We start from the raw sequence: 17,937 nt of genomic DNA on the forward strand, positions 1-17,937 counted from the left end.
TCACAGACGAAGCTAACGAGCCGTTAAACACGTCCAACAGAGCCGTACCGGAGCAGCAGTTGCCGGCGACGTTACCTCGGTGTCCTGAGAACCAACGATGCGCCCGTTACGTTAAGTAGGAAGAAGTGGTGCGACTTACCTACGCCTGGAGGTCGATTTACCGTCTCGCATTTTGATGTCTTCGAATTATTTTATCTCAGAGATCGATCTAAGCCCTAAATCCGAGCGACAAAATATCTGCAAACCACAATACTACATATATTATAATACCTACTGGATTATGGAAAATCCTCGGAGTATTAGAGAGTTTTCGCTGCGGCTCCCATTGCCATTCCCACAGCAAAGTAAACACAAAAAGGGCACCTATATGGGAAACCCCCTCCGCCACCCACAGAATTCGGAAATCTGTGGGAGCCTTCCCATTCCCAGAGTTGCCGCCTCCCACACGACCTCATGGCTGCAACGACTGTGGCTTCGAAGCCTGCCACCGAGCCACCTCGCTCGACAGCCCCACCACGCCGTAAGAACTACAGCGAAGAAGACGATGTCGCTCTGCTTCGCCAAGTGCTGCTTAACCGGCCTTTTGCTAAGCCACGGGGCAAGGTCATGCAGCACTGGGACAGTCTTGCTGCAACGCTCGTAGCCTCGCCGGCCTTTTCGCGCAGTAAGCTAAGTGGCAAGAACGCACAGTCACGCATGAACCAGCTTGTTCAAACTCACCGAGAGGCGATGAAGGAGGCGGAGCTACTGTCTGGCGTGGCGGAGGAGGTAGCTGAGGCGGTGCAGTAGAATGCAGAGAGCTTCCGTCTTATGCACACAGTCACGATGCTTCGTCATCACCCACTCGGGCAGCTCGAACAGCGAAGACAGCTGCAATATGCCCGCCACGTCGAAACGAAAGTCGAACTCGGCGTCCACATCCGTCGTAGCAGTGATGCAGAAGCGGATGTTAGGCACGACAGGGCGCTCGACGGGCGGGCGATAGAGAGCTGCAACCATAAGAACCATGGCGTCACTGCATCCTGTGTCCTCGAGTAGAGCGCACAGCAGAAGAATCTCGTCCGCCGTCATCTTCACTTGTTCAGGAGTGACTGGAAGCAAGGAGCTCAGCTTGAGCCTTCTATAAAGCATGACATGCTATTTAATAAGGTGATTTGCTGGGACTGGGAAACCGCGAAAAGTAGTTTTGATCTCCCATAGCCACACCTGAGAGACTATCTGGGAATGGGAAAGGAAAACTTCAAAAACTCTCTATTGTTTACTTAATTTTCAGTGTGTTCCGTTCCCTAACCCTTTTAACAGACATGGGCTGTAACAACGGCCTTTTTCTTCGGAATATGTACAGCCCACGTTTCAGGCGGAGGGGGTGAAACGACTCTCAAATCTAGCAGGAACGCTGAAGCTAAATCGACCCCCGTGGCATTTGAGGGCCGTTCTTAACGGAGCGGGTGTGCGGTAGGCTCGGTAGGCCCGGGTAGGCTGCGCACCGGCTCTGTGCAGCAGTCGGGACTACCTCGAGGGAATTTTCGATCACGGATCGGTAGGCTCCCTACGCACACCACGAGGGTGTGTGTGCGCTGTCTGTGGTAGGCTGCCCAGATTCAGACTCTCCATCCAAATGGAACGCCCTCGAGGGTTGCTGCGCACCATTGTCTAGCCCAGCGCGAGCTCCTCTGAATAATCTTCTCTAATGGCAAGCGCCTCCGTCGCTGCAGCGACACACACGACAATGTCATTCATCTCCTCATCACTGGACGAACTGCTCCATTCCTCGTCGTCCGTATCGACTAGCTGAGGGAACATACGTAGTATCTGCCACAGGGGGTTCGGGGCGTTTTGTGAATGAGACAATTTCACGGACACAGGTACAGCGGCCTACCGCCCTACACTCCGTCATTCTTAACGACGACGCGCAGAGTGGTACTCTCTACGCACACCGCACACCCAGCTTACCGCTCCGTTAAGAACGGCCTTGAGAGCCACGAACAACCCGCAGAGTCAGTCCCATGGTCCTGGTTGGTGCTACGAATCCCTGCTCGAGGCTGAGTCGGTCTTAAGCGGGCTTTAGCGACCGATAGATCTACGTTTGGCACCAGTAGTTCACCTTGACCCATAGGATTTGTAGCAGATTTAGAGACGATGACACCAACTTACAAGCCAAACATGTTTGGACATGTTCCACCATGTTTGGGATTTTTAAACTTGTTTTCAGTATACTCCATTCCCTAACCCTGTTTGCAAAGATGGGCTGAAGGGCCAGCCTTTTTTCTTCCTCCGAAAATCAAAGTCGCTCCTCTATTAAAAGCGATGTAAGCAAGTGGACTAGCGCCCTCTAGCAGCAGCCTCGCGCGCTCGCATCACGATCTCCGCCATCTCTGGGTGATTTTTGGCTTTGAGCAACGTGATCGCGTCGTCCCAGGAAAGCTGCTCGATCATCAGACAATGTTAGCAGCGTTATATGGTTACCTCAATTGGATTGATCAGTCACGTACCCAGATGCGGTAGCGCATGCTCTCCGGCCACTGGTCGTATTTCTTGACGCCCTGCATCAGGTAGGAGTGGAAAACGTGTTTCCCCACGTTCTGCTTGCCCAGGTCCGCCTTGAATACGCCATTAACCTGCATAGCCATCCCTTCGTTGTTACGACTGATAACACAAGGTGGAAACAGACCAAACAATAACGCACGCCTCCTTCTTCCAGGACCTCACGCCACGTCGCCTTATAAATGCTTTCGCCATGGTCCCAGCCCCCCTTTGGCAGAAGGAAGTCTTGCTTGGAGAGTTTGGAGCTCGAAATAAGGAGAATACCACCGCCTTCTTTTGCAGGCCCCGTGACTACAGCACATGCCATCAAGCGACCGCCATCTGCGGTATATCGTTGTGCGGCGCGGCCCACATTGGATGTCAAGGTTGGAGCGACCAGCATGCCAGGTGATCCGCCGGGATCCACCTCCCGGCTGTAGTTCAACGGTAGTTCAACCAGAAGGACGTTGACGAAACAAATACGCAGCCTAGCCTAGCCAGAGAGACCGCTAACCGAATTCAGTTTAAGATTTGCTCTGCAGTGAGCAAGGGACTTCAGTGCACGGCGGCCCGGCAGAGGGCCACGTGCGAACAAAGTTAACTTTAGTACCGACTAGAGTTCCAAGAAAATCCGACTCCGCGCAAGCTCTAGCGCGTGATACGATGGAGTACGACGACGACAATCACGGCGGCGACGGCGCTGGAGACCGCGCCGGCGACGCAGCCGCGCCAGCAGAACGCCCTGGCGCACACGAGAACGGCGATGATACCGTTGAGGAGCTCGCGGCACGTACGGCCGCGATGCAACTTGAGAGTGCGGCGTCACCAGTCCCTGGGTCCCCGGGACTGATTATCCAGATCCCAAACCCTTTCGACACGGTTGGTGGCGGAGACGAGGACGTGGAGATGCCGACAGCGAGTCCCCAGGCCGAGACGAGACCGACATCGCAGCGCGTGGCTGCTGCGCCTGCGCTACCGCAGCCCCCAAGGTTTGCTGGTCGCACGATGCAGGATCGACGGGACTTCATGCAGAAGTACGAGACCTACTTAGCGGCGGTGAACGCCCTGCAGACGCCCTACAGCGGAGCATTCGCTATGCCTGTGGCGGCTTGTATTGAGTCGAAGACCAAGAGAATGATAGCACGCTACGAGTTCAACACGGCGCCGAACCTGATCTCGGAGCAGCAGTGGGTGGACTATTTCATGCAAGCCAAGGTCCCCTCTCTTGTTGACTATGCGGCGGTGGATGTCGCAATGAAAAAGTTGGAGATGAAGATAATCTGGCCGGAGCCGGAGAGCAGGATGATGAACCTTCAAGCTGACTTAGAAGGCATACTGGACAAGTTTAATCTGACCGACACCGCCTTTGAACATGAGCAGCGTCGGCTGGTCAAGTACCTCGCTGATGCACTGGCTCCTCCGCGCTTCAAAGCCGTGGTCGCAACGAAGCTCACGCTACATCAGAACAAGAAGTATAAGAACGAGGTAGTGCCATTTTGCACGTGGGTGACCCAGCTGCTGCGCGAGTTTATGACGTGGGAGCATATTGCACCGTCTGGGGCTACAACTCAGACCCCTTCGACGGGGCGTGACAGCGGTGGCGACCGCGGAGGAGCTGGTGGCCGAGGTCAGCAGTCTGGTCGTCGAGGACGCGGTGGACGAGGGCGTGGATACGGAGGTGGCCGTGGCGGACAGGAAGGCGCCATGGCTCCAGCTGCGGCGACTGGCGACACTAGCGGGACGCCCTCGACATCGTCGGGTGACCGGCGACCAGCGAGAGGTTCTTGCCTGAAATGCCAGTCGACTGATCACCAAGTTCGCGAGTGTCCGCGCTGCACACCCGAAGAAGCCACCCGCCTGCTAAGAGAACTGCGCGAGCGTCGTGAAGCTCGACGATCGGAGAGTGTTCGCAAGTTTGATATTGTGGATACCAGTAAACGTCTCAAGTCGGACGATCACGGATCAGTCGCGGCGGCAATTGACGGAATCGCGGTTACAGCGCTAATGCTGGACACAGGAGCGGACACTTCGCTGGTAGCGCGGGGTGTTCTGGAAGCGCTGACGCAGATGGGAAAAGTGCTGCGCGTAAACCCGGTCGCGGGCATCACATTATCGCCTGTGGGCAAGGAGAAGATCAACGTGACCCGCATTGTCACTTTCGACGAGGTTGTTTTGACAACGTCAGCTGGGCCGTTGATGCTCCGGAACCTATCTTTCTATGTGGAAGAAGACAACGGCAGCATGGAGGTTATTGTCGGCCGACCCATCATGAGACTCCTCGGGTACTCCACCGACAAGCTATTAGTGGAGGCTAGGAAGGTACGCCCAGATTGGGAGCTCGGTGTAGCCCAGTCGGATAACCTCGAGCCTGGAGCGGCGCCAGCCGAGACGCCAGGGATGCGTCGCCTGTACGCAGAGCCGCCGATGCCCCCGACGAAGAGGACGCGGTGGAGCGACATGAGACGCGGACAGCTACGCCAACGATGCATCCCACGAATTTGACCGAGGTCATCCAATATCTTGAGAAGAAAGTCGAGATCGCTAAGGAAATGGGCTTGACGCTCGACGGTCAAGCAAGACTAACCACGATTTTACACGTACGGGCCGACTCGTTTCGTGTGGATTTCGGCAATGACCCGCCAGTGCGAGTTGCACCGATGCAAGTCCATCTAAAAGCTGGTGCGAAGCCAGTCCGAGCTCAGCCTCGTCGCTATTCGCCCACGGATCGAGAGTTTCTCGACCGGCACACGCGTGCCTTGCTCGATCATGGCCTAGTGTACAAAAACCATCGAAGCCGGTGGGCCTCAGCGCCTAGGATCGTGCGAAAGAAAGAACAAGACAGTGACCCAACTGCTGATCCGCGCATGACCATCGACACGAGAAGTGTGAACGAGAAGACGGAGCCGATGCCCTGGCCGATGCCTGTGCTCGATGTAGTGATCGGCGAACTCGAGGGAGCAAGATTCTTCTTCGTGCTCGACTGGTTCAGGGGCTACTGGCAGTTGCCCCTGCACCCGGACTCCCAGGAACTGTACTCTTTGTGACCCATCGTGGAATTTATACCCCGACACGGGTGCCGATGGGTGCCACGGACGCCGTCGCGTACTGCCAGGGTGTCGTCGAAGAGATTTTCGGAGATTTACTGGGGCATTGTATGCTAGCCTGGTTAGATGATATACTCGGCTTTGCTGAGACCGAAGAAGCCTTGTTGGATGTGCTCGACCAAGTGCTTGCGCGATGTGAGCAGTACGGGTTGAAGTTACATGCGAAGAAGTGCACATTTTTCTCTACGAAAGTGAAGTGGTGTGGCCGGATCATATCCGCCGATGGGGTCACGCATTGTCCGAAGCGTGTCCAAGGTCTGGTTGATATGCAGCGGCCACGTACTGCTGGAGAACTGCAGCAATTTGTCTGCGCCGCCAACTGGATGCGGCAAAGCCTTCCCGAGTATTCGCGCATTTCTGCGGCTCTGTATGAAGCATTGGACCGTGCCGCTCAAGTTGTTGGCTCTCGTAAGAAAAATCAGTTGTCGAAGGTGCGACTAGAAGACGTGAATTGGGGCGACGCAGAGGTCGCCAGCTTTGAAGCTGCTCGCACAGCACTGCTGAAAATGGTGCCTCTAGCACATCCCAATCCGACAATGGACGTGTGTCTTTACACCGACGCGAGCCAGGACTTCTGGGGCGCCGCTGTCACTCAACTCCCTGCTGGTGAAGCCCAACGACCGTTGGCCGAGCAGGACCATCGTCCTTTAGCGTTTCTAAGCGGACGGTTTGTTGGTGCGGCAAGTCGCTGGTCGACGATTGAGAAAGAAGCCTACGCAATTGTCGAGGCCACTAGACGTCTGGAATACCTGCTGCTTCGACCTCGGGGTTTCCGACTATATACCGACCACCGGAATCTCGTCTACATTTTCAACCCATACGCCACTGATGGAACCATGGCCCGATATCAAGCCGACAAATTACAGCGCTGGGCGCTCTCATTAATGTCCTTCCAGTACATTATTGAGCATGTCCCTGGCGAAGTCAACGTCTGGGGCGACTTGCTGAGTCGTTGGGGTGCGGGCCAAGTACGCGAAGATGAACACGAAGCGACTAGAGTCGCCCGGCTAGCTGTCGTAGAACGCGTATCCCCTCTCGAGGACCCCGAGTTTGTCTGGCCGTCGGAGACGGAAATTAAAGCAGTCCAGGACGCGGCACGTGAAGCTGGTCAAGACCTCGAAGGGGCCCAGCAGACTGGCGAACGCGAGCTCATGGTCATGCCGTCTGGACAAGTCTGGATCCCAGCCGACGCAGAAGATTTGCGGCAGCGCCTGTGCGTGATCGCACATGCCGGAGCAAGCGGACATCGGGGTGCACAGACCACTCAGCGCGCTCTCGAGGCTGTATTCTATTGGAAGACGCTTGCGGTCGACGTTGCCGCGTTTGTTGGTGAATGTCTACATTGTATGGCGACTGCGAGCGGCCGTATCCCTCGCCCGTTTGGTGAAACTCTGGTGGCTACGAAGCCCAATGAAATACTTCACTTCGATTACCTCAGTATGGTGGAGGGTGACGGTGGAGTAAAGTATGTGCTGGTGCTTAAAGATGGGATGAGCGGTCTCCAAGCCACGGCCGACACCGCCTACCAGGCTCTGATTGACTGGTTTAAACGGTTTGGCGTGGTTCACCAATGGGTGTCGGATCAAGGGGCGCACTTCAGAAATCAGATTGTGGAACGATTGCATCGCGCTCTTGGCGCACAACACCACTTCGTGACGGCCTACACGCCTTGGGCTAATGGGACCGTCGAGGTCGTCAATCGGGAGGTTCTGAAGTGTATGAAGGCACTCCTCAGTGAACGCAGACTGGCCATTCGCGACTGGCCCGCTCTGCTGCCGGTCGTGCAAGCAGCACTCAACACCATGCCAGCTGACCGACTGGGAGGAAAATCCCCGCTCACCGCATTTACTGCACTGCCCGGGGGTACGCAATTGACAAGCATCCTGCACCCCGCGATCCGGAGGAGGCCACTATCCACTGGGTTGCACAGGAGATCCAAGAACATTTGGACAGTGTACGCGTGGCGTTGGACGGACTCCACGCGGAGATGGTGAATGCGAGTGAGAAGAGACGCCGTGCAGCACGCGAGCGGCACGCGCGTAGACAAGGTGTCAAGTTGCAGAAGTTCAGCGAGGGTGATTTTGTCCTCGCTGCGACAGCCACTGGTCGAAGCGGCAATAAGCTGGCGCTTGTGTGGCGAGGCCCCAAACGAATCGTTCGCGCGCTAAATGACTTCACGTTCGAGGTTCAGGATATTGTACAGCCGTTCGAAATGTCCGTTCGTCACGCCTCCCGGCTACAACTGTATCGCGACGCGCGTCGTGGACAGGTCGACGAATTACAAGAGCAGGCGATATATGGTGAAGGTGGTCACCTTGTTGAAGCGCTCCGTGAATGTCGGTTGAGTCCTGACTCACACCGCTATGAGATCTTTGTGAAATGGTATGGGCTGGACGACGTCGAGAGTTCATGGGAGCCCGCGGACAGTATCAAGCAGGACGTCCCCCAGCTTTTCCAAGCATTCCTCGACGCTGCGCCCCACGATAAGCTGCGCTCTGATATGGCGACCGCGCTTGCCAGGCCCACCTCCAGCTCAACTGATGTGCCACGACTGCCGCGCCGCAGGACTGCTGGTCGTCGCCAACATCAACGCGATACGACTAACTAAATCACTCCACAGAGGAGGGGGAAATGATCCGCCGGGATCCACCTCCCGGTTGAGTTGAGGAGCAGAGGCTTAAAGACGTTGCTCTATTTGGCAAAGTGACCAAGAGAACTCCTGACGGAATGCGCCGAGAGATCGAACATTTCCCTGGCATGCTGGTCGCTCCAACCTTGACATCCAATGTGGGCCGCGCCGCACAACGATATACCGCAGATGGCGGTCGCTTGATGGCATGTGCTGTAGTCACGGGGCCTGCAAAAGAAGGCGGTGGTATTCTCCTTATTTCGAGCTCCAAACTCTCCAAGCAAGACTTCCTTCTGCCAAAGGGGGGCTGGGACCATGGCGAAAGCATTTATAAGGCGACGTGGCGTGAGGTCCTGGAAGAAGGAGGCGTGCGTTATTGTTTGGTCTGTTTCCACCTTGTGTTATCAGTCGTAACAACGAAGGGATGGCTATGCAGGTTAATGGCGTATTCAAGGCGGACCTGGGCAAGCAGAACGTGGGGAAACACGTTTTCCACTCCTACCTGATGCAGGGCGTCAAGAAATACGACCAGTGGCCGGAGAGCATGCGCTACCGCATCTGGGTACGTGACTGATCAATCCAATTGAGGTAACCATATAACGCTGCTAACATTGTCTGATGATCGAGCAGCTTTCATCAGACAATGTTAGTAAATCAAAGTCGCTCCTCTATTAAAAGCGATGTAAGCAAGTGGACTAGCGCCCTCTAGCAGCAGCCTCGCGCGCTCGCATCACGATCTCCGCCATCTCTGGGTGATTTTTGGCTTTGAGCAACGTGATCGCGTCGTCCCAGGAAAGCTGCTCGATCATCAGACAATGTTAGCAGCGTTATATGGTTACCTCAATTGGATTGATCAGTCACGTACCCAGATGCGGTAGCGCATGCTCTCCGGCCACTGGTCGTATTTCTTGACGCCCTGCATCAGGTAGGAGTGGAAAACGTGTTTCCCCACGTTCTGCTTGCCCAGGTCCGCCTTGAATACGCCATTAACCTGCATAGCCATCCCTTCGTTGTTACGACTGATAACACAAGGTGGAAACAGACCAAACAATAACGCACGCCTCCTTCTTCCAGGACCTCACGCCACGTCGCCTTATAAATGCTTTCGCCATGGTCCCAGCCCCCCTTTGGCAGAAGGAAGTCTTGCTTGGAGAGTTTGGAGCTCGAAATAAGGAGAATACCACCGCCTTCTTTTGCAGGCCCCGTGACTACAGCACATGCCATCAAGCGACCGCCATCTGCGGTATATCGTTGTGCGGCGCGGCCCACATTGGATGTCAAGGTTGGAGCGACCAGCATGCCAGGGAAATGTTCGATCTCTCGGCGCATTCCGTCAGGAGTTCTCTTGGTCACTTTGCCAAATAGAGCAACGTCTTTAAGCCTCTGCTCCTCAACTTTCCGCAGTTGTTTCAGCGCCGCGGCGCTCAAACTTTGCGGATAATTCTTCATAGCGGCCTGGACTTTAGTCGTGACGTCGACCGAGTTCGCGAGAGCTGCAGTCGAGAGTCTCAGGGGTCTGTGTAGGACGATGGCAAGAGCGTCGTCTATCTTGTCCGCCACTTTCTCGACTCCTCTTTCTTCATCACCAACATATCCGCGTAGGGAACGATGGATCTGGTTCCCGTCATCCCGATAGATGCTGGTCTTGTCCGAGGCGGGAATAGCTCCGCAAGTCGAAACGAGCGTGATTAATATCAACACCACAAGAGAACGCATAGCTGACTGAAGTTCGAGGTCGCAAATTCTGGAGTGAGCTTCGCGGAATATTTTGCAGTTTGTACATGCTCGTCATCGAGATACGTATGGCTTCTAGCCACAAGCAACTATTCCACAATTACACATACAAGTGAATACCACTCCGTTTCAGAATACTTGTCACCCCTCTACTTGTCGCCAAATATACTTGGTTTAATTATGGCCAGTTGTGTTTACGCTAGCTACTGTTCGTATAACCGAGACTGTATGGTCAGAGCAGGGGATGCATAAAGGAAGTCTTCCCTCCCGGCGAAGCCTCGCTTTTGCCATGTGAGCGACCTCGTTCCGGAGGCGTTCAAGGACAAAAGCCAAGTCACGCGGCTTCCTGCCACATCGGTGCTTCAAAGTCGGCGCCTCGTACACCCCAAAAAACTCTGTATTCGCCTTGGCGCGCTTCCACAGCCTCGCAATCGTCCTCTTGTGAACGCCAAAGATGCTGGCCACTCCATGCACCGCTTTTCGACGCGGTTTGCCTCCGTTTGAACGCACGAGGACAGAGCTGATTGGCTGTCGACGCTCCATTACTGTAAGCTCTCTCCTGATTCGTTTGACATTCATAGCTGAGATTTGCGGTACGAGGGGAAGGCTGGGCGACATCTGTGGACGATTCGGGTGCAAAAGCTCCTTTGAGGCCATCACGCTGTCAATTTTGAGAGCTCTGTGAAGGTCTACCCACCATTCAACCGTCAGAGCGCCTGCGTTCTATTAAGACCAACCGTAGTCGTTTAAGGCAAATATTGACGAATCCCGAAGCACTTAAGCAAAAGAGGACAAGTATTCTGAAACGGAGGGGTACTAAAGTAATCTGGATCTACTGCCACGTAATCTGCCGTGCGCGTAATCGAAAGCATAAGCTGTCAAGGAACGCAGCGATCGGACAATACCTATATAGATATATTAGGTCATCTAGGGAGTTGGTCGACACCTCGGCAAATATCGCATCTTTGGTGATAAAGTATAGATCCTCCCGAGACCATGCCAAATCGCATGAGGGACCTATTAACCTACAAAAGACTAGGTAATTCGGGATAATCTATGGTTTTTCGTGTGCAAATCAATCGCTCAAGAGAGGCAATGTAACTGTCTGAATATCACGCTTTTCACGAACTCCTGCACTTGAGCACTCCCATGTCAACTGCAACGCGCTTACGCTCGCTACCCTTCGATCTTATCCAAGTGCATCGACTCGAGCATGCACTGGTTCGATAGGGAGCGAGATCAACATGTAGAGGCGAGGGTTCTGAGCGAAGTATGAGGGGCATACTGCTTGCTCGGTGTGGTAATGCACAGACATGGTATTGAATTGGTGCGAATATGAACACGCTAGCATGCGAGGACACATCTCGGCTGGGGTTCGTCAGTGTGCAGGCAGCACTGGACACACTTACACTGGTATTTTGACTTTGTCTTGTATGTGGACATGGAAAAGTCTACGTAAATCGGCAGAACACACAGCTACACGCTGAAAAAACCGTGATTTGCTGGGAGATCGATTTAATCACGATATGCTTGCTGCCTCGAGAAAGATGTGTCTCCTCAGAGAACCACCACTCATTCGCGCAGTTAGGGGTATTTCACCATCTACCGGGTATCCCGCTGGGTTTATACCTGGTCCCAGTAAAAGACCCAGTCTTTGACCAGAATATGCCGAACATGGAAAGCGTTCTATTGAATATCGAGTGTCGGTGAGACAGCCACCTTAACAATATCAATAGGGGGTTTCTTTTCAAAGTAACATCAACGACAAAATTCTATTGAAAAAAAATAGGATTTGCTGGCGCAAAAGATAAATTCAACATAATCGTTGGAATGAGCGTTCTAGCTACTTTGGTGCCGCGCAAGCAAGATATTTGGGATCGGTTTAATGACTAGCTCCGTTTACTAATTATGCGTCAGAGCTTTTACAGAACCCGAACAAACCTGTACCTGCCAAGTACATGAAGAAGTGGGACCCACACACGTGTCAAAGTGTTGTGGGTCTTAGCGAGAGAAAAAAACACTGCGAAGGAAGCTGGCGCTTCCTTGCGACTACAATCTGTTGCAAGTCCTAGTGGGTAAATCTTCCTCTGAATTCTCTGCTGCTAGGCACGGCCTGTCGGCCTAGCAGTGGTTTCCTATCTGCCAGCTTGGCATTGCGGCCTGTTGCAATGCCCAGTAGGTGGGCGGAGACTACTCATGACCCCCCCCCCCCCCCACACACACACACATACACACTACACTGCCTTCCCCAAAGTCTTCATCACTCGTTAGTGTTGTCCTCGCACGGCCTGTTGTGCGTTCGGCGGCGGCCGCTTCTTCGGCATTGAGTTTGGTTTATTTTTTTGCTGCGGTATGCTCTGCGAACGGCTCTCCCCAAGCAGAGCTCCGTTTTCTCTCGAAGCCACTTTTTATAGAATGGAAAATACAAAGCACTTTATTAAGCGTAACTATATGTACCCATACGTAACCTACTCCTCTTGTTTAGGATGGCGGATCACTGCCTGCGCTAGCCCGCACATATACTCACCAGGCGAGGAACGCGCCGGAAGAAACCACGAACGCCACATGTACTCGTCGAGATAACCATCGAGGTAGTCCTTCTTCATGCCGCGTATTGCCTTGATGTGCCGCTTGATGTGAATCTCCCAGTCGTCCTGTCCACACCGCCAAACAACCAATACTTCTTGTAGAACTCGACTTCTGTTTTAGACTAGTCTCGTCAATCTCGACGATGTGTCCTTCCCCGCCAATCTAAGCACGTAGTACAGTTAGGAAGAGTATATTAAACAGCACAACACGGTACGATTACCTTAAATTCTCCATTTAACGGCTCCTTGGAGCACAGCACGCGACACCCCGCGTACCAGTCCGACACTGTGTTTTGACTGACCTTGGCCATGTGCGCGGCTTGGGACTGGGGTGCCCGCATGCACCATTCAATCATTAGACGTAGTGCCTTGGGGAGCGTTAGCTTCATCTTCGAGAACCACGAGTTCACGAAGATGCTGCATTGCTCCTGGTTGCCGTCAGGGTGGCGGGTTTTCCTGCAGCACTGCCAGTAGCGCGCCCTGGCATTCAGGCGCATCGGCTGGGCGCATTGCGGGCAGAGCATGGCCTTCTCCTGCAGCCCCACCTCCATCGCCCATGTGGCTGCCTTAACCGCGTCCGTGGTGGCCTCCATGACAGCGCCGAAGTCGAAGAGGTGGGGCCGCTGGAGATTGTAGTTGTGTGCCATGGGGCTCTACTTTGTAAATGACAGCAGAGTATGTTTTAGAAAAACGGACCCGTGAGAAAAATGACTAGGAATTCGTATAGGAAGCTAGTTGTGGACGTGCGCAATGCGCGCGAAAAGCGGAACCTCCACGTGGCTTGGGCGCGAACTCGCCCGTCAGCGGTGAAGTGCATCTGATTCTGATCGGGGTTACACTCTAACAAATGACGTTTTATTTCTGCTTTTTTAGGAAAACGGAGCTCTGCTTGGGGAGAGCCCTGCGAACTGCCTGTCGTTTAATTTCGCTGCAAACTGTGTCAGCAAGGCGGGAATGTATTTGCTGAGTTGCGCTGTCGGCTCCCATGATTCTTTGATCGACTCAAGTCCTTTCCAACTGACGAGCACCACGTAGCCCTACTTCGGTATATTCCATCGAACCTATTTCAGCTCTTTGACCGATAACACCAGACCTAGCGCAGCAAAATGGTTTTGAAGTTCTGGCGTGACGTAGTGATTGAACTAAATAAAACTTTATCCGCGAGGGGTGGACATCCATTGTAGTGGGTCTAACTTGACCCACTACTTTAGCTTACACATCACGCTACGTGTATGAGGAAGCGTAAGTACTTAGTAATAACTTGAGTTAATTATACTTGAGTACACAAGTATAATATAAATCAAATAAAGACTCCAAGTGACTTAGATTAGGTAAAATGAGAAATGTATTGTTTGTAAATTGATCTTCCTCCTCAATCTGCTAAAACTGTTTATCATCTATGAAAGGTGTTGACAGCGGGAGCCCCGCCAACGTGCACGTCCCTAATTGGTAGAAAGATGCTGTTTCGACCAATAGGATATTTGGGTAGGTGTGGACCACTCATTGTGGTGGCCCACTTCAATGTATCCATTGGTGTGACTTCCACCAAAGAGAGGAAGTATCTAAAACTTTTAACAAATATTTTATCTGTTAAAAGCACAAGTGGCTTGTAGCCTCTTGTGCGTGTAACCCCGTTACACCATCCCCTCCCCACTAAGATTAGACGCGCGGGATCCCCGCACGTCAATCTCTGAATTGACCATTCGTCAATTCTCCGCGTTTGGAGAAGAAACCCGCGCTCATTCTGCGATGAGTGCGCCCCAGGAGAAGAAGAACCCGAAGGCGGTGGAGAGTCATCTCTCCATCGATGACTACGTCGAGCGCCAGAAGGCGAAGTATGGCGACGTCGTCGCCAAAGTCAACGACGATGAAGACATAGAGGACGAGAAGGACTCATCCTCAAAGCGCAATGACTTAGTGTCGAGCGATTCGCTCGACCCCCACGCTAAGAACATTCGCCCGCGTGAAGGGGACGAATCGGACGCTTCCAGTTCGAAGCGTTCGCGAACTGAGAGTGATACCCCACTCGCTTCCGCTGGGGCTCTCAGTTCTCCGCGCGCTGCATCTGCTGCGCATGATTCCATGGCTCAAGGCTCTCCGCACGCTGCGCCTGCAGCGCACAATCCGTGGATGCCGTCCGCGTCCGAGATCTCGGACCGGTATGGGAACTCGGTATCTCCGAATGAGGTGCCGCTGTATGTATGCAGCGCCATCAAAGATGACGACGTGGCTGCCCGGCTGGACTTTGATGCGGAAATGCATCAAAGGCGCGATTATTACATCGGACTCTTTCATGAGCTCCGATGGTTTCAAAGCAAGAAGACATCTTCTCGCAGCAAAGTGCCCGATTGACAGGCACTTTGTCAAAGTTTGAACCCTTTTGTTGAGAACTTCAACAAGAAGCCGAATGCTTATCGTGATCGGATTAAGCAAGCGCGTGATCGCTTCCAGACGTACTCGAAGCGTGGAAAGTTGGGCAACTCCACGTTGACGCGGAGGAGGCTTATGTGCCGTGCGCTGTGCCCGGGGGCTTTCTGTGCGCGAATTGCTTCACAGGCGCGGTGCGCTTGAGCGACTGCGACCTGAACCGGTACACGTCATTCCGTGTGCCCGAAAATCGCTAAGAGCTCCGTGCTAAGTTCTTAGCACGTGAGGGTTCGGGCGCTGGCGATGATCGCAGCGCTCGTACTACTTTCGCTGCGCCAGCGCGTACCGGTCTTTGTACGTCGTCACCATTTCAGGAGCGTCCTCCAGCAAGACGTTCCGCGGTTCCCTGTATCTTGATGGGGAGGAAATCCTCCCCAACGACTACGAAAACGATCCCCTTGAGGGTTCATTTTCGGGATGCTATGGTCAACAATCCGCTCAACAATCCAGCGGATTGAGCCGCGGGCGTCACGGATCGGCGGTGGCGAGGGTGGGGGCGGGAAAACGCCCCGGGTATGATCAGCCCCAGGCTGATCAGTACGCGCCTCTCCATGTAACGGGGTTACACGCACAAGTGGCTACAAGCCACTTTGTGATTTTAACAAATAAGATATCGCGATAAGCATTCGGCTTCGTGTTGAAGTTCTCAACAAAAGCGTTCAAACTTTGACAAAGTGCCTGTCAATCGGGCACTTTGCTGCGAGAAGATGTCTTCTTGCTTTGAAACCATCGGAGCTCATGAAAGAGTCCGATGTAGTAATCGCGCCTTTGATGCGTCTCCGCATTAAAGTGCAGCCGGGCAGCCACGTCGTCATCTTTGATGGCGCTGCATACATACAGCGGCACCTCATTCGGAGATACCGAGTTCCCATACCGGTCCGAGATCTCGGACGCGGACGGCATCCACGGATTGTGCGCTGCAGGCGCAGCGTGCGGAGAGCCTTGAGCCATGGAATCATGCGCAGCAGATGCAGCGCGCGGAGAACTGAGAGCCCCAGCGGAAGCGAGTGGGGTATCACTCTCAGTTCGCGAACGCTTCGAACTGGAAGCGTCCGATTCGTCCCCTTCACGCGGGCGAATGTTCTTAGCGTGGGGGTCGAGCGAATCGCTCGACACTAAGTCATTGCGCTTTGAGGATGAGTCCTTCTCGTCCTCTATGTCTTCATCGTCGTTGACTTTGGCGACGACGTCGCCATACTTCGCCTTCTGGCGCTCGACGTAGTCATCGATGGAGAGATGACTCTCCACCGCCTTCGGGTTCTTCTTCTCCTGGGGCGCACTCATCGCAGAATGAGCGCGGGTTTCTTCTCCAAACGCGGAGAATTGACGAATGGTCAATTCAGAGATTGACGTGCGGGGATCCCGCGCGTCTAATCTTAGTGGGGAGGGATGGTGTAACGGTTACACGCACAAGAGGCTACAAGCCACTTGTGCTTTTAACAGATAAAATATTTGTTAAAAGTTTTAGATACTTCCTCTCTTTGGTGGAAGTCACACCAATGGATACATTGAAGTGGGCCACCACAATGAGTGGTCCACACCAAATATCCTATTGGTCGAAACAGCATCTTTCACCAATTAGGGACGTGCACGTTGGCGGGGCTCCCGCTGTCAACACCTTCATAGATGATAAACAGTTTTAGCAGATTGAGGAGGAAGATCAATTTACAAACAATACAGTTCTCATTTTACCTAATCTAAGTCACTTGGAGTCTTTATTTGATTTATATTATACTTGTGTACTCAAGTATAATTAACTCAAGTTATTACTAAGTACTTACGCTTCCTCATACACGTAGCGCAACGTGTAAGCTAAAGCAGTGAGTCAAGTTAGACCTACTACACCTGGTAGCACTTTGTAGTCCGTCCAACGACCGACTACGTGACGTTCGTACGCGGCGTACGAACGCGGAGCCGAGAACCACATGAGCACGTAGGTGCCCATGGAGAGCTCCAACACGCCTGCAACGCATGTTGCACGCGCTGACTGCCCCCACCTGTCTGACCCAGAGTGGGAGGCCCTCCAACGACTGTCAACAGTCATTGGAGAAGTGGTGAAAGTTACGATGCTGCGTACGCTATCGCCGACGGAGCAACATGGTGTTGCTCTGGGATTCATCATGAAGGAGCAGCGTGATGCTGCTTCCTCAGTTACGGCGTCGTCAGGGACGACACCGCGTGCTCAACCATTAAAGTTGAGCGTAAGCAATTATGTGGGAAGAGAGGGCGAGCCTCTCCTCCGATGGCTTGTCGAACTCGACACAGCCATAGCGGCTCGACGCATCGTCGACCCGCTGTCGAAGGTCGCGTTGGCCATGTCCTGCCTTGGCGGACGCGCAAGGAGTTGGGCGTATGGACGCCGACTCTCCGATCCTACGTGCTTCAGCACGTACGAAGTGTTCAAAGAGGAGCTCAAACAAGCGTTTGAGCCCCCGCAAAACGAGTTCCGGTCGAGGGCGGAGTTCCTCGACCTTCAGCAGGGTAAGCATGACGTCCATGCTTACGCGCAGCGCGCACGATATTTGGTATCAAATATCGTGGCTAACCCGATTGACGAGGCGACCAAGGTCGTCACGTTCATGAAGGGGCTTAGAGATGGGCCTGTGAAGACCTATCTCTTCCGAGAGTACCCGAGTACTCTCGAAGCTGCAATCACGTTTGCCATGCAAGAAAAGTTTAGACTGCGGTAGGCTAATCTCCATGCGAATTTGCCGAGGCCGCAACCGCGCTTGCTAGTGAGGACGGGAGATCCGGAACCAATGGACCTCTCGAACGCAATGGCTGCTGGTTACCAGCAGCAAGGGGGCAATATGCGATGCCTCCGTTGCGGAAGGATCGGTCACTTTGCACTGGAGTGCACAGCTCCCGTGCCCCCTGGATGTGGCCGTCGTGGCGATGCTAGGCATCGCCGCGGATCAGCAAAAACGCGAAC

The 17,937-nt window shown here is 53.6% G+C and overlaps 6 protein-coding genes across 7 annotated transcripts; 2 read left to right on the plus strand and 4 right to left on the minus strand.

Annotated features, from left to right (window-relative positions):
- Positions 1 to 744: 744 nt before the first annotated feature.
- On the minus strand, positions 745 to 1,071 carry IUM83_07084 (Kelch domain-containing protein 4; the record flags this gene model as incomplete). The annotated part of the gene is made up of 1 exon (XM_067931346.1): positions 745 to 1,071. One exon carries the CDS (start codon positions 1,069 to 1,071, stop codon positions 745 to 747), a length of 327 nt encoding a protein of 108 aa, XP_067780276.1.
- A 1,251-nt stretch (positions 1,072 to 2,322) lies between these two features.
- Positions 2,323 to 2,630, minus strand: IUM83_07085 (RxLR effector protein; the record flags this gene model as incomplete). The annotated part of the gene is made up of 2 exons (XM_067931347.1): positions 2,323 to 2,424; positions 2,493 to 2,630. The coding sequence occupies 2 exons, from the start codon at positions 2,628 to 2,630 to the stop codon at positions 2,323 to 2,325; spliced, it is 240 nt and encodes a 79-aa protein (XP_067780460.1).
- A 556-nt stretch (positions 2,631 to 3,186) lies between these two features.
- Positions 3,187 to 4,315, plus strand: IUM83_07086 (Pol protein; the record flags this gene model as incomplete). 2 transcript variants are annotated; one of them, XM_067931348.1, is made up of 2 exons in its annotated part: positions 3,187 to 3,785; positions 4,096 to 4,315. In XM_067931348.1, the coding sequence occupies 2 exons, from the start codon at positions 3,187 to 3,189 to the stop codon at positions 4,313 to 4,315; spliced, it is 819 nt and encodes a 272-aa protein (XP_067780458.1). The 2 variants fall into 2 exon arrangements, with proteins under 2 accessions (XP_067780458.1, XP_067780459.1); XM_067931349.1 differs by having other exon boundaries at positions 3,619 to 3,785.
- A 275-nt stretch (positions 4,316 to 4,590) lies between these two features.
- IUM83_07087 (DNA/RNA polymerase) lies at positions 4,591 to 8,931 on the plus strand (the record flags this gene model as incomplete). The annotated part of the gene is made up of 4 exons (XM_067931350.1): positions 4,591 to 4,842; positions 5,900 to 6,840; positions 8,665 to 8,818; positions 8,887 to 8,931. 4 exons carry the CDS (start codon positions 4,591 to 4,593, stop codon positions 8,929 to 8,931), a joined length of 1,392 nt encoding a protein of 463 aa, XP_067780457.1.
- Positions 8,932 to 8,951: 20 nt separating this feature from the next.
- IUM83_07088 (RxLR effector protein) lies at positions 8,952 to 9,705 on the minus strand (the record flags this gene model as incomplete). Its single annotated transcript, XM_067931351.1, has 3 exons — positions 8,952 to 9,053; positions 9,122 to 9,247; positions 9,316 to 9,705. The coding sequence occupies 3 exons, from the start codon at positions 9,703 to 9,705 to the stop codon at positions 8,952 to 8,954; spliced, it is 618 nt and encodes a 205-aa protein (XP_067780464.1).
- A 2,753-nt stretch (positions 9,706 to 12,458) lies between these two features.
- IUM83_07089 (NADPH-dependent diflavin oxidoreductase 1) lies at positions 12,459 to 13,225 on the minus strand (the record flags this gene model as incomplete). Its single annotated transcript, XM_067931352.1, has 2 exons — positions 12,459 to 12,644; positions 12,800 to 13,225. The coding sequence occupies 2 exons, from the start codon at positions 13,223 to 13,225 to the stop codon at positions 12,459 to 12,461; spliced, it is 612 nt and encodes a 203-aa protein (XP_067780309.1).
- Between the last annotated feature and the right edge of the window lie 4,712 nt (positions 13,226 to 17,937).

Source organism: Phytophthora cinnamomi (assembly GCF_018691715.1).
Source record: "Phytophthora cinnamomi strain GKB4 chromosome Unknown Contig127, whole genome shotgun sequence".
NCBI classification, from domain to species: Eukaryota; Oomycota; class Peronosporomycetes; order Peronosporales; family Peronosporaceae; genus Phytophthora; species Phytophthora cinnamomi.